At 50.1% G+C, this 12,754-nt stretch overlaps 1 protein-coding gene and 1 pseudogene across 1 annotated transcript; both read left to right on the top strand.

Moving 5' to 3' along the window:
• Positions 1–944: 944 nt before the first annotated feature.
• Positions 945–1,983, top strand: LOC119328208 (annotated as a pseudogene).
• Positions 1,984–9,450: 7,467 nt separating this feature from the next.
• Positions 9,451–10,600, top strand: LOC119332546 (nuclear transcription factor Y subunit B-8-like). The gene has a single exon (XM_037605725.1). It carries the CDS (start codon positions 9,548–9,550, stop codon positions 10,427–10,429), a length of 882 nt encoding a protein of 293 aa, XP_037461622.1. The 5' UTR covers positions 9,451–9,547; the 3' UTR covers positions 10,430–10,600.
• The last annotated feature ends 2,154 nt before the right edge of the window (positions 10,601–12,754 follow it).

The following is a 12,754-nucleotide window of genomic DNA, read 5'->3' as shown; positions in this document are numbered from 1 at the left end:
CCCCTGGTTTGTATTATGATGCTTGTATGACTTATTCTTGCATTAGAGTTGTGTTGTGATATCTTCCCGTGAGTCCCTGATCTTGATCGTACACGTTTGCGTGTATGATTAGTGTACGATTGAATCGGGGGCGTCACAAGTGTTAAGCCTGTGACATGGAAGTAAGAGGTCTTGGTTTAATTAAGTATGTCCTAATAGCATTTATTTCAGCATATATTGTAACTTTTTGCTTATACTTTTCTCTTTGTATTGTATCTTTTTTTCCTTCTCTCTTTCACTTCTGTTATATATTTTTGACATTACTACACACCTTCTACTGAATGTTCATTTGCTTATAACTTTACTAAAAATATAGTATTTTTTAGGTTTGATAGATTTTATTTTAGATGCAGTCTCTTTTTCCATGTAAATTGTTTCCTTGCAATTTTATAGATTTGATTACGTATTCAATCTCTTACTTTCTTGTAATTTCATACATTTTTCTTGTTCTGGATATTCATCTTCAAAATCCTGTGTTGCCACTGATTTTCTTGTCATTATGTTGTACCTTTGTTGCCTTGTTTTTAATGTACCATTTCAGTTTCAAGATGACCTGTCTACACGTCATGAGAAAAGAAAGGAAAAAAACTATGTACATTTATAGCCCTCACCACCAACGGTTATAATCACATTTACACATGATTTATCGTTTTCCTCTGATTAATAGTCTCATACATGAGTACATTATCTGTTAAAGGTGATGTCTTTGCCAGAACCTCTCAACAAAATGGACACTTGTCCGTTTGATCGGAAACACAAAGCACAGCTAAGCCAGCACCTATACCTATCTCAGCCTATTTAACACACTGAAACAAGTCGATCAGAAGCACAACACTTACAACTCAACCAGCAAAGCCCTAAAGGCAAGTGCGACTACTTGCATTGCACCTTGGCTTGCTCTAGCCATGGAGAACGCCGACGTCCCCAACGGAGCAGCGGCGCCGACGCCTACCCAGGCGACCCCGGCGGTGAGGGAGCAGGACCAGCTGATGCCCATCGCGAACGTGATCCGCATCATGCGTCGCGCGCTCCCTGCCCATGCCAAGATCTCCGACGACGCCAAGGAAGCCATCGAGGAGTGTGTGTCGGAGTTCATCAGCTTCGTCACCGGCAAGGCCAACGAGCGGTGCCACATGGAGCATCGCAAGACCGTCAACGCCGAAGATATCTTGTGGGCCCTAAACCGCCTCGGTTTCGACGACTACATCGTGCCCCTCAGTGTGTTTCTGCACCGCATGCGCGACCCCAATGCGGCGACAGGTGGTGCCACCGCAGGCGACAGGCGCACCGTGATGAGTGCACCTTCCCGCGCGGCCCCGCCCATGCGCCACGCCGTGCCGCTGGAGGCTCAGATATAGCGTCCGGTGTACGCGCCTCCGGCTCAAGTGCAGGTTCAGAATCAGATGCAGCGGCCAGTTTATGCGCCCCTAGCTCCGATGCCGGTTCAGAATCATGTGAAGTGGCCCATGTACACTCCCCCAGCTCCGGTGCAGGTTCAGATGCAGCGGGGCGTCTACGCGCCCCGGGCTCCAGTGCAGGGTTACACTGTCGGGATAACGCCCGTGCGGCCCAATGTCGGCGGCCAGTGCCATGTGTTCGGCGGAGAACAGGTCGTGGCCCAACAATTATACGGGTACGGGTACGGGGAAGGTGCGTACGGTGCAGGTAGCAGCAAAGGAGGAGCCTGTGCCGACGAGGGGAGCTCGTCCAACGGCGTGCCGGTGCCGGGGGAGGGCACGGGAGAGCCGGAGCCAGAGCCAGCAGCAGAAGGATCGCAGGACAAGCCCGTTCAATCTGGTTAGTCGCGTGGGCAGCGCTCGTTAGCTTCTGTGTCCTGCGTACTGTAATAATTTGCCGTGTTGATCCGGCCGTGGTTTATGTGTGCGTACTTCTTACCTAATGTGGGCTTGTCCTCTAGTAATTCATGTACTCTTTGTTGTTGAAGTTATCGTCGCTTAATTTGGTTTCTCTAACTTTGGCTACTCGCAATTGATGATCCTATGAAAAGCTGCATTTGTTTCCAAAAGAGTTTCCGACCTCAGCATCGTTTGTGATGTGTAGAATGCAGTACACAATATTTTGCGTTGCAAATTGTAGCTCCGTATAACGTTACGAATATGTCATGTTCATGGGTCATATGGTCGCTCACGCTCAAACAAAAGTCATACTCTCTGTATCTCTCCATCTACTTCTATCTCTCACTCTCCAGCCACATGTACGTTCATATGTGCGTCGGTTAGCAAAGTGGTCATGAATGAGTTTGGAGCGACGTAGGTACTTCAAAGCCTTTGGCCTGTGATGAAATCTTGCATGCGTAGCTGGAAAGGGAACTGCCTGACGTTGTTGTACTGATGGGATGCACGCCGCGGACTGGCATGGAGCGGTGGAAAGGGCATAGTCGCGCGCTGCATGATCGATAGACTTGCGCGAACTTCCCTCTCAGCAAACCACACGTGCATACACAGGGGAAAAACACATCAACGTGTGCCTTGCAGCGATAGTTGTGCGGCTCGCAAACACTGTGGCTTTGTCTTTGTCGCTCCGGTCGCCCACCGTCGTAGCGCCACTGGGCTCTTGCATCATCCCCCACTCCGCTTGCAGCATCCACTACCCGCGTTCGCAACATCACAACCCTCCACAGACACATCCCGTCGTCGCATGATCCATTGCCCCCCTTCACAGCATCGTCATCCTCGCCCATTCAGCCGTTCGTTATCGTACCATTCACCTCTCGGCCTATTAGCATACAAGGCAAGTCACCATAGCAACACCACCCTCACGCCCAGAACACTCATCAATCGTCTCTTGCCACTCGCAATAGCCACCACACGGTTGCATCATCATTGTCGCTGATCGTAACATCGACAGTCACCCTCGTATAACGGCCAGCCGCCGCTTGTAGCCTAGCCCGCCACTTGAAGGACACCATATCAGTGCTTACAACTCAGAATAGTGCAACCCGCATCATCACATGACCATCTGCCGACCGTGCAGCTGGTCAGCCTCGCACCAATGCCCTCAGACTATGCAGGAGCCAAGGTTGCCTCGCAATGGAAAAGGAAAGTGGTGATCGGCGCTGGCAATGCGCGTGCAAGCATGAGACACACACACACACATACACAGAAAGAGAGGGAAAGAGACGGAGAGAGAGAGAGAGAGAGAGAGTGAGTGGGCGAGTCAGTGAGTGAGTGAGTGAGGGAGTGTGTAGGGAGGAGAGGAACCTGACTCTCGACGAGTGTGGGCACGAAGAAGGCGATGATTCGCTCACAAACTGTTGCAGCGGCCATGCGGGTAGGGGTGATGACGTAGCACCGGAAGTAGTGAATAAAGGACACTCCGGGATTGAGTGGGTCAAGGGTTGGCCACTTGTAGAAGTCACAAGCCGCACAAAGAGGGACACGAAGAGAAGGGGAGGGGGAGAGAGAAGAGGGGGTAGTTTATTCGGCGGAGATATGAAAAGGGAGAGAAATTTCCAAAATAGGAGATAAGGTGTGTGTGGTATGGGTGGGGACATGTGATTGTGTGAGCGGCGAGGGAAGCGACCAACGTAAGGATGGATCAGCCACTCAACATTTACCCAAAGAGAAAGCACTCCTAGTTCACTTGACATAATGGTATACAAACTCCGGATGCTAGGTAGTAACTTGTCAAATATACTACAGCGCAACTTATCATGCGTGCACCAAGACCATGTGGAATCTCTCACTCATGTGACACACCTAGCACGAGCATGCATCCACCCTACACGAGTCCAGCACTAAAGACCCTCTGGAACCGGGAGTAGTTCCCTGTTTTCTACTAGTGATCATTAAGTAATACTACCTTTGTACAATTATATAAGACATATTTATAGTTCAAATTTGAACTAAATGTTTTTGCAGTTCAAATTTGAACTGCAAATATGTCTCATACTAGTTTACAGAGGGAATATATTGGGTTCTTTAAAAACATTGAAGTCCTAATAACCATATAATCAAATTGTGGTAAAGTAGTTTTTCTCTTCTTTTCTTGTTTGCATGGAAATTAAGTAGAAGCTATTAAATTTGTCATTGAGTAGTTCCACAATGTAAATTTGTTGTTAATATCTTGGAGACCACAATAAAGCATGTGAAGATCTTTTTCACAAAAGAATGGGTGCCTTATCATTTGTCCATGCACCTACGCCCATATTTTGTTGAGGCTTCATGGTTTCTGAGATTGCTGATACTCGTTTCCATTTGACTCGGGAGCAATCCAATCATGATTTCAATATCAAAATGTATTGGTCAAAAATGCTAATACGTAAATACCACCATGTCTTGTAGCCACGATCTAATTAAGAAAACAAATTCAAAATAGAGGTATTACAGTAGCTTAGTTGTTTGTTTATTATGCATGGAATGTCATGAAAACAGGTGAAGACCCCGAAGCCCAGAAGACTCAAGTGGAGCCTAGTCGGCCCAGAAGGCTGGCCCAGCCCAACTCACGCTACACTGGGTCGACCTGGACTAAGTGAGTGGGTGTATATGTAGCTCGCAACAGAGAGTGTGGAGGCATCAAGAAAGATCAGAACCCTAGACCCGGCCGCCTGTGGCGGATTCCCCTCTCCCACCTCCAGGCTCTCCTCTTGAATCCTCCTTCTTGCTGCCTGAGATTTCTGTATCCACTTGTATCTGAGCTTGGATCTATGTAAGAGAGTGTTAAGCCTGTGACATTTGGTATCAGATTGCCACTCGATCCCCCCCTATTTCCAAATCTGGCACCCCAACGCACCCGCAAACTCGAGGAGGTGATGGCGGAACTGGATCTGCAGAAGCAGATGACGGCGGCGGCGGAGGAGCGCGGAGCCATCGCCAAGGAGTTGTTGGCGATCCAGAAGTCCTTGGACAAAATCGAACCGGCTGTCTCCAAGATGGAGCCCCTGCTCGCGTCGATCGAGCCTACGGTCAACGACCTGGCGGATTGGCGGCCCAGCGTCGACCACGCGGTGGGCAAGCTACAGCTCGACATGGGCGAGATCCGCGCCGAGCTCTCCAAAATCGCGTCAAGCCCGCTCCTCAACGGTGCCCCGGCGACCCCAACGAACACTACAGGGCCGCTCCTGGCGGGCGCGCCTCTCTCTCCTTCGGCCCTGGGTGGCGACGGCCACGGGCTAATTAGCCGCGATGCTGCAATGACGACACGGGATCCGGTCCTTGGGGGCACGGTGCCCCCGGCGCCTATCCCGGCCAACTGTGTGTTCCGTACTACCTTTCCTACTGTTCCTCTGTTGGGTCCGAGTGGGGACACCGTTCCGAGTGCCATCCATCATTCTGCGGCATCCAAATTGGATTGTCCAGAGTTCGATGGAGACAACCCTATTGGGTGGCGCATCAAGTGTGAAGCATATTTCAGGGTTTGTTCCATCGAACCACCTGCTTGGGTCGATACTGCTGTGGTGCACTTTACCGGGGCGGCAGCCTTGTGGTTGGAATGGTCCAAATCGCATATTAAGTTTCCATAGTGGGAGTATTTTGTTGCTGCAGTGTTAGAGAAATTTGGTAAATCTGAATTTCAACAGATGCTTCGCAAATTCTCTAGATTAAAACAAACTGGTAGTGTCTTAGAGTATGCTGAACAATTCAATGTTGCTATGCATAGTCTCTTAGCTCATCATAGTTCTTGGGATCCTTTGTTCTTTACTACCCAGTTTTTAGATGGTTTGCAAAGTGACATTAAAGTTGCAGTAATGTTACACCGTCCCCACGACTTGGATACTGCTGTGGCTCTTACTGAATTGCAGGAAGAAGCTATGGAACTATTGCGGGAGGAAAATATGGAAATGACAGGGCAACGCTCGCTGGGCACAATGGCAAAAGGGCACCGGTTCTCCCTGAAGCCAAACCTGTCACTCCCTCCTGTTGGGGCCTCAACCAGCAAAACGGGCACCTCATCGTTGCCCAGTCCAACAGCGACCGAAGGGCGGCGTAACTCAGATGGTGCCAGAAGTGCAACAGCCGTGACTTCCACAGATGACAAGCTGAAGGCACTCAGCCGTGACTTCCACATATGACCATAGAGCACCTCAAAGGGAGTAGTCTTGAGCGTGGAGTGGTAAGAGGTATTGTACCAAAATTCTGCCAAAGAGAGCCACTCTTTCCAACGATTTGGACAGTTATGCACAAAACACCTGAGGTAGATCTCCATGCATTGATTGACCCTTTCCGACGTCCCATCTGTCTGCGGGTGCCTTGCTGAGGAGATGTTCAGTGTAGTGTGAGACAAACGGCACAACTCTTTCCAGATTTTACTTGTGAAAATTTGATCACGATCTGACACCAGAGCATCCGGGGGTCCATGGAGCTTAAAGACATAGTCCATATATGCCTTGGCCATGTGCAGCGCCGTGAAGGGGTGTTTGAGTGGTATGAAATGAGCATACCTAGTCAATTTGTCCACAAACCACCAGAATCACATCTTAGCCATGTGATTTGGGGAGTCCTTCGACAAAGTCTAGAGTCACCATTTGCCAAGCTTGCTCAGGAACAGGCAGCGGTTGGAGGAGTCCAGGGTAGCGGACATGTTCTGGTTTTGCTTGTTTGCAGACCGTGCATTGGTTCACAAACTCTTTGACTGTTTGCTTCAACTTTGGCCAAGCAAAGAGCTTCACAAGTCGATTGTAGGTAGCTTGGACTCCGGAGTGGCCACCCAATGCACTGGCATGGAATTCTTGCAAGAGCATTTGTTGGACCGTAGTGTTGTGTCCAACCCAAACTCGCCCTTTGTATCTGATCAACCCATCTTGGACAGAGAATGGATGCTCGAGAGGGTCCTACTCAACTACGGCTGCCAACAGCCGAGTACAATGTGGGTCATTGTGGCATCCTTCTTTCACTGCCTGTAGCCACGTTGGCACACACACAGTTAAAGCCAGAGCTTGATCTGAATGATTCCCTCGGCGTGACAGGGCGTCCGCTGCATGATTGGTAGCACCCTTCCGATACTCAATGGTGTATTGGAGATCCAGGAGTTTTGTTAAGGCTTTATGTTGCCACGAGGTAGTGAGGCGCTGCTCATCCAAGCACGACAAGCTCCTGTGGTCAGTGCGGATTGTGAAAGCCGACAAGAGCAAGTACGGCATCCAGCGGTCGATTGCCATTAGAATGGCCAAGCATTCTTTCTCATAGGTGGATAGAGTTTGCAATTTGGGGCCTAGTGCTTTGCTGAGGAAGGCGATAGGGTGCTACTCCTGCATGAGCACAGCTCCGATACCACAATCTGATGCATCTGTCTCCAGAATAAACGGCTTTGAAAGATCTGGAAGAGCCAAGACCGGGGCTGTGGTCAGTCCTGTTTTGAGTGCAACAAAAGCCTCTTCATGCAACGATGTCCAGACGAAGACAATGTTCTTCTTCAGCAAATTAGTCAGTGGTCTGCTAATGACACCATAGTTGCGGACGAACTTCCGGTAATAACCCGCTAAACCCAAGAATTTCCTCACTTCCTTGGCTGTGCCTGGCCTTGGCCAATCACGCACCTTGTCCACCGTGTTGGGGTCCGTGCGCACTCCTTCCGCACTAACCACATGACCGAGATACTTTAGTTGCGGGCGACAGAAAGTACATTTGCTCAGCTTCACCTTCAGTGAGTACTGCCGCAACCTTTGAAATACCGATCGAAGCAACAGTAGATGCCCTTCCAAAGTGCGGCTATAAATGAGTATGTCGTCAATAAAGACGAACACTCCTTTGCGTAGCAGAGGACCCAACACAATGTGCATGCCATTCTGGAATGTGGAAGCCCCCCCCTGTGACTCCGTTGGGCATAACTTTAAACTCGAAATGGCCATGGTGGGTTTGGAACGCTGTTTTTGCTTCATCTTAAGGGCGCATACGGATCTGATGATAGCCGGAACGCAGATCCAGAGTAGTGAACCAAGCAGCACCAGCCAATTCGTCAAGGAGTTCATCTATAATTGGCATTGGAAATCTGTTTTTAATCGTGATCGCGTTCAAGTGGCGATAATCAACACAGAACCTCCATTCACCATCCTTTTTGAGAACTAATAAAATCGGCGATGCAAACGGACTCTTTGTTGGGCTGAATGATCCCTTGAGCTAGCATGTCAGCCACGATTTTCTCAATCTCATCTTTTTGGGCTGGTTGTAACGATACGGCCTCAGATTCACCGGCTTAGCCCCTGGTATAAGTTCAATTACATGATCAAACTCCCTCTGCGGTGGCAATCCCCGCGACTCCTCAAAGAGCGAATCAAACTCTTGCAAGAGTTCAGCAACTTCCGTGGGTACATCGTCAGGTGGAACAAGGGAAGATTCACTGGTCTGGTTTCCCCACATCTCTAGCAACTTGGGAAGACCTGGTGCCGCTTCGGACGCGCTTCCCTCGAGCTTTGGCTTGGGGACAAGCCAAATGTAAACGGCGGGGAAATGTCATGAAAACAGGTGAAGACCCCGAAGCCCAGAAGACTCGAGTGGAGCCCAGTCGGCCCAGATGGCTGGCCCAGCCCAACTCACGCTACACTGGGCCGACCTGGACTAAGTGAGTGGGTGTATATGTAGCTCCCAACTGAGAGTGTGGAGGCATCGAGAAAGATCAGAACCCTAGACCCGGCCGCCTGTGGCGGATTCCCCTCTCCCACCTCCAGGCTCTCCTCTCGAATCCTCCTTCTTGCTGCCTGAGATTTCTGTATCCACTTGTATCTGAGCTTGGATCTATGTAAGAGAGTATTAAGCCTGTGACATGGAAGTAAGAGGTCTTGGTTTAATTAAGTATGTCCTAATAGCATTTATTTCAGCATATATTGTAACTTTTTGCTTATACTTTTCTCTTTTTATTGTATCTTTTTTTTCTTCTCTCTTTCACTTCTGTTATATATTTTTGACATTACTACACACCTTCTACTGAATGTTCATTTGCTTATAAATTTACTAAAAATATAGTAATTTTTTTGGTTTGATAGATTTTATTTTAGACGCAGTCTCTTTTTCCATGTAAATTGTTTCCTTGCAATTTTATAGATTTGATTACGTATTCAATCTCTTACTTTCTTGTAATTTCATACATATTTCTTGTTCTGGATATTCATCTTCAAAATCCTGTGTTGCCACTGATTTGCTTGTCATTATGTTGTACCTTTGTTGCCTTGTGTTTAATGTACCATTTCAGTTTCAAGATGACCTGTCTACACGTCATGAGAAAAGAAAGGAAAAAAACTATGTACATTTATAGCCCTCACCACCAACGGTTATAATCACATTTACACATGATTTATCGTTTTCCTCTGATTAATAGTCTCATACAGGAGTACATTATCTGTTAAAGGTGATGTCTTTGCCAGAACCTCTCAACAAAATGGACACTTGTCCGTTTGATCGGAAACACAAAGCACAGCTAAGCCAGCACCTATACCTATCTCAGCCTATTTAACACACTGAAACAAATCGATCAGAAGCACAACACTTACAACTCAACCAGCAAAGCCCTAAAGGCAAGTGCGACTACTTGCATTGCACCTTGGCTTGCTCTAGCCATGGAGAACACCGACGTCCCCAACGGAGCAGCGGCGCCGGCGCCTACGCAGGCGACCCCGGCGGTGAGGGAGCAGGACCAGCTGATGCCCATCGCGAACGTGATCCGCATCATGCGTCGCGCGCTCCCTGCCCATGCCAAGATCTCCGACGACGCCAAGGAAGCGATCCAGGAGTGTGTGTCGGAGTTCATCAGCTTCGTCACCGGCGAGGCCAACGAGCGGTGCCACATGGAGCATCGCAAGACCGTCAACGCCGAAGATATCTTGTGGGCCCTAAACTGCCTCGGTTTCGACGACTACGTCGTGCCCCTCAGTGTGTTTCTGCACCGCATGCGCGACCCCAATGCGGCGACAGGTGGTGCCGCCGCAGGCGACAGGCGCACTGTGATGAGTGCACCTTCCCGCGCGGCCCCGCCCATGCGCCACGCCGTGCCGCTACAGGCTCAGATACAGCATCCGGTGTACGCGCCTCCGGCTCAAGTGCAGGTTCAGAATCAGATGCAGCGGCCAGTTTATGCGCCCCTAGCTCCGATGCCGGTTCAGAATCAAGTGAAGTGGCCCATGTACACTCCGCCAGCTCCGGTGCAGGTTCAGATGCAGCGGGGCGTCTACGCGCCCCGGGCTCCAGTGCAGGGTTACACTGTCGGGATAACGCCCGTGCGGCCCAACGTCGGCGGCCAGTGCCATGTGTTCGGCGGAGAACGGGTCGTGGCCCAACAATACTACGGGTACGGGTACGGAGAAGGTGCGTACAGTGCAGGTAGCAGCAAAGGAGGAGCCAGCTCGTCCAACGGCGTGCCGGTGCCGGGGGAGGGCACAGGAGAGCCGGAGGCAGAGCCAGCAGCAGAAGGATCGCAGGACAAGCCCGTTCAATCTGGCTAGTCGCGTGGGCAGCGCTCGTTAGCTTCTGTGTCCTGCGTACTGTAATAATTTGCCGTGTTGATCCGGCCGTGGTTTATGTGTGCGTACTTCTTACCTAATGTGGGCTTGTCCTCTAGTAATTCATGTACTCTTTGTTGTTGAAGTTATCGTCGCTTAATTTGGTTTCTCTTACTTTGGCTACTCGCAATTGATGATCCTATGAAAAGCTGCATTTGTTTCCAAAAGAGTTTCTGACCTCAGCATCGTTTGTGATGTGTAGAATGTTGTACACAATATTTTGCGTTGCAAATTGTAGCTCCGTATAACGTTACAAATATGTCATGTTCACGGGTCATATGGTCGCTCACGCTCAAACAAAAGTCAATATCTTTGTATCTCTCCATCTACTTCTATCTCTCACTCTCCAGCCACATGTACGTTCATATGTGCATCGGTTAGCAAAGTGGTCATGAATGAGTTTGGAGCGACGTAGGTACTTCAAAGCCTTTGGCCTGTGATGACATCTTGCATGCGTAGCTGGAACGGGAACTGCCTGACGTTGTTGTACTGATGGGGTGCACGCCGCGGACTGGCATGGAGCGGTGGAAAGGGCATCGTCGCGCGCTGCATGATCGATAGACTTGCGCGAACTTCCCTCTCAGCAAACCACACGTGCATACACAGGGGAAAAACAGAGCAACGTGTGCCTCGCAGCGATAGTTGTGCGGCTCGCAACCATTGTGGCTTTGTCTTCGTCGCTCCGGTCGCCCACCGTCGTAGCGCCACTGGGCTCTTGCATCATCCCCCACTCCGCTTGCAGCATCCACTACCCGCGGTCGCAACATCACAACCCTCCACAGACACATCCCGTCGTCGCATGATCCATTGCCTGCCTTCACAGCATCGTCATCCTCGCCCATTCAGCCGTTCGTTATCGTACCATTCACCTCTCGGCCTATTAGCATACAAGGCAAGTCACCATAGCAACACTACCCTCACGCCCAGAACACTCATCGATCATCTCTTGCCACTCGCAATAGCCACCACACGGTTGCATCATCATTGTCGCTGATCGTAACATCGACAGTCACCCTCGTATAACGGCCAGCCACCGCTTGTAGCCCAGCCCGCCACTTGAAGGACACCGTATCAGTGCTTACAACTCAGAATAGTGCAACCCGCATCATCACATGACCATCTGCCGACCGTGCAGCTGGTCAGCCTCGCACCAATGCCCTCAGGCTATGCTGCAGCCAAGGTTGCCTTGCAATGGACAAGGAAAGTGGTGATCGGCGCTGGCAATGCGCGTGCAAGCACGAGACACACACACACATACACAGAAAGAGAGGGAAAGAGACGGAGAGAGAGAGAGTGAGAGTGAGAGAGTGAGTGGGCGAGTGAGTGAGTGAGTGAGTGAGGGAGTGTATTGGGAGGAGAGGAACCTGACTCTCGACGAGTGTGGGCACGAAGAAGGCGATGATTCGCTCACAAACTGTTGTAGCGGCCATGCGGGTAGGGGTGTTGGCGTAGCACCGGAAGTAGTGAATAAAGGACACTCCGGGATTGAGTGGGTCAAGGGTTGGCCACTTGTAGAAGTCACAAGCCGCACAAAGAGGGACACGAAGAGAAGGAGAGGGGGAGAGAGAAGAGGGGGTTGTTTATTCGGCGGAGATAGGAAAAGGGAGAGAAATTTCCAAAATAGGAGATAAGGTGTGTGTGGTATGGGTGGGGACATGTGATTGTGTGAGCGGCGAGGGAAGCGACCAACGTAAGGATGGATCAGCCACTCAACATTTACCCAAAGAGAAAGCACTCCTAGTTCATTTGACATAATGGTATACAAACTCCGGATGCTAGGTAGTAACTTGTCAAATATACTACAGCGCAACTTATCATGCGTGCACCAAGACCATGTGGAATGTCTCACTCATGTGACACACCTAGCACGAGCATGCATCCACCCTACACGAGTCCAGCATGATGACAAGTTACAGTTTAGGTGGGGCCGCCACATTTGAAAATCCACACCATCTCGGTAGGTGACAGTTTTTCCACATGTGCGGGTCCTAAACCCTCCCTTAAGTCACCCCTGACTTTTCATGCTCATTTCCATACCTTCCTAAATATAATATGCAAGAATCCTTCGACTAGTTCTTCCCTCCCCCACCCCATATCAGCATTCACAATACGCAACAGTGCACCTGCATCTTCGCGTGACCACGTGCCGACGGTGCAGCTGGTCGGCCTTGCAGCAACGCCCTCAGGCCACGCGGCAGCCAAGGTTGCCTTGCAACGGATAGGGACAACGGCGACTGGCACTGGCAACATACACGCACCAGAGAGAGA

This window comes from Triticum dicoccoides, chromosome 7A, assembly GCF_002162155.2.
Source record: "Triticum dicoccoides isolate Atlit2015 ecotype Zavitan chromosome 7A, WEW_v2.0, whole genome shotgun sequence".
NCBI lineage: Eukaryota > Viridiplantae > Streptophyta > Magnoliopsida > Poales > Poaceae > Triticum > Triticum dicoccoides.
This window is presented reverse-complemented; position numbering and strand designations above follow the sequence as displayed.

Coding starts and splice junctions, on each gene's coding strand:
- LOC119332546 (XM_037605725.1), top strand. CDS start 9,548: ATGGAGAACACCGACGTCCCCAACGGAGCAGCGGCGCCGGCGCCTACG.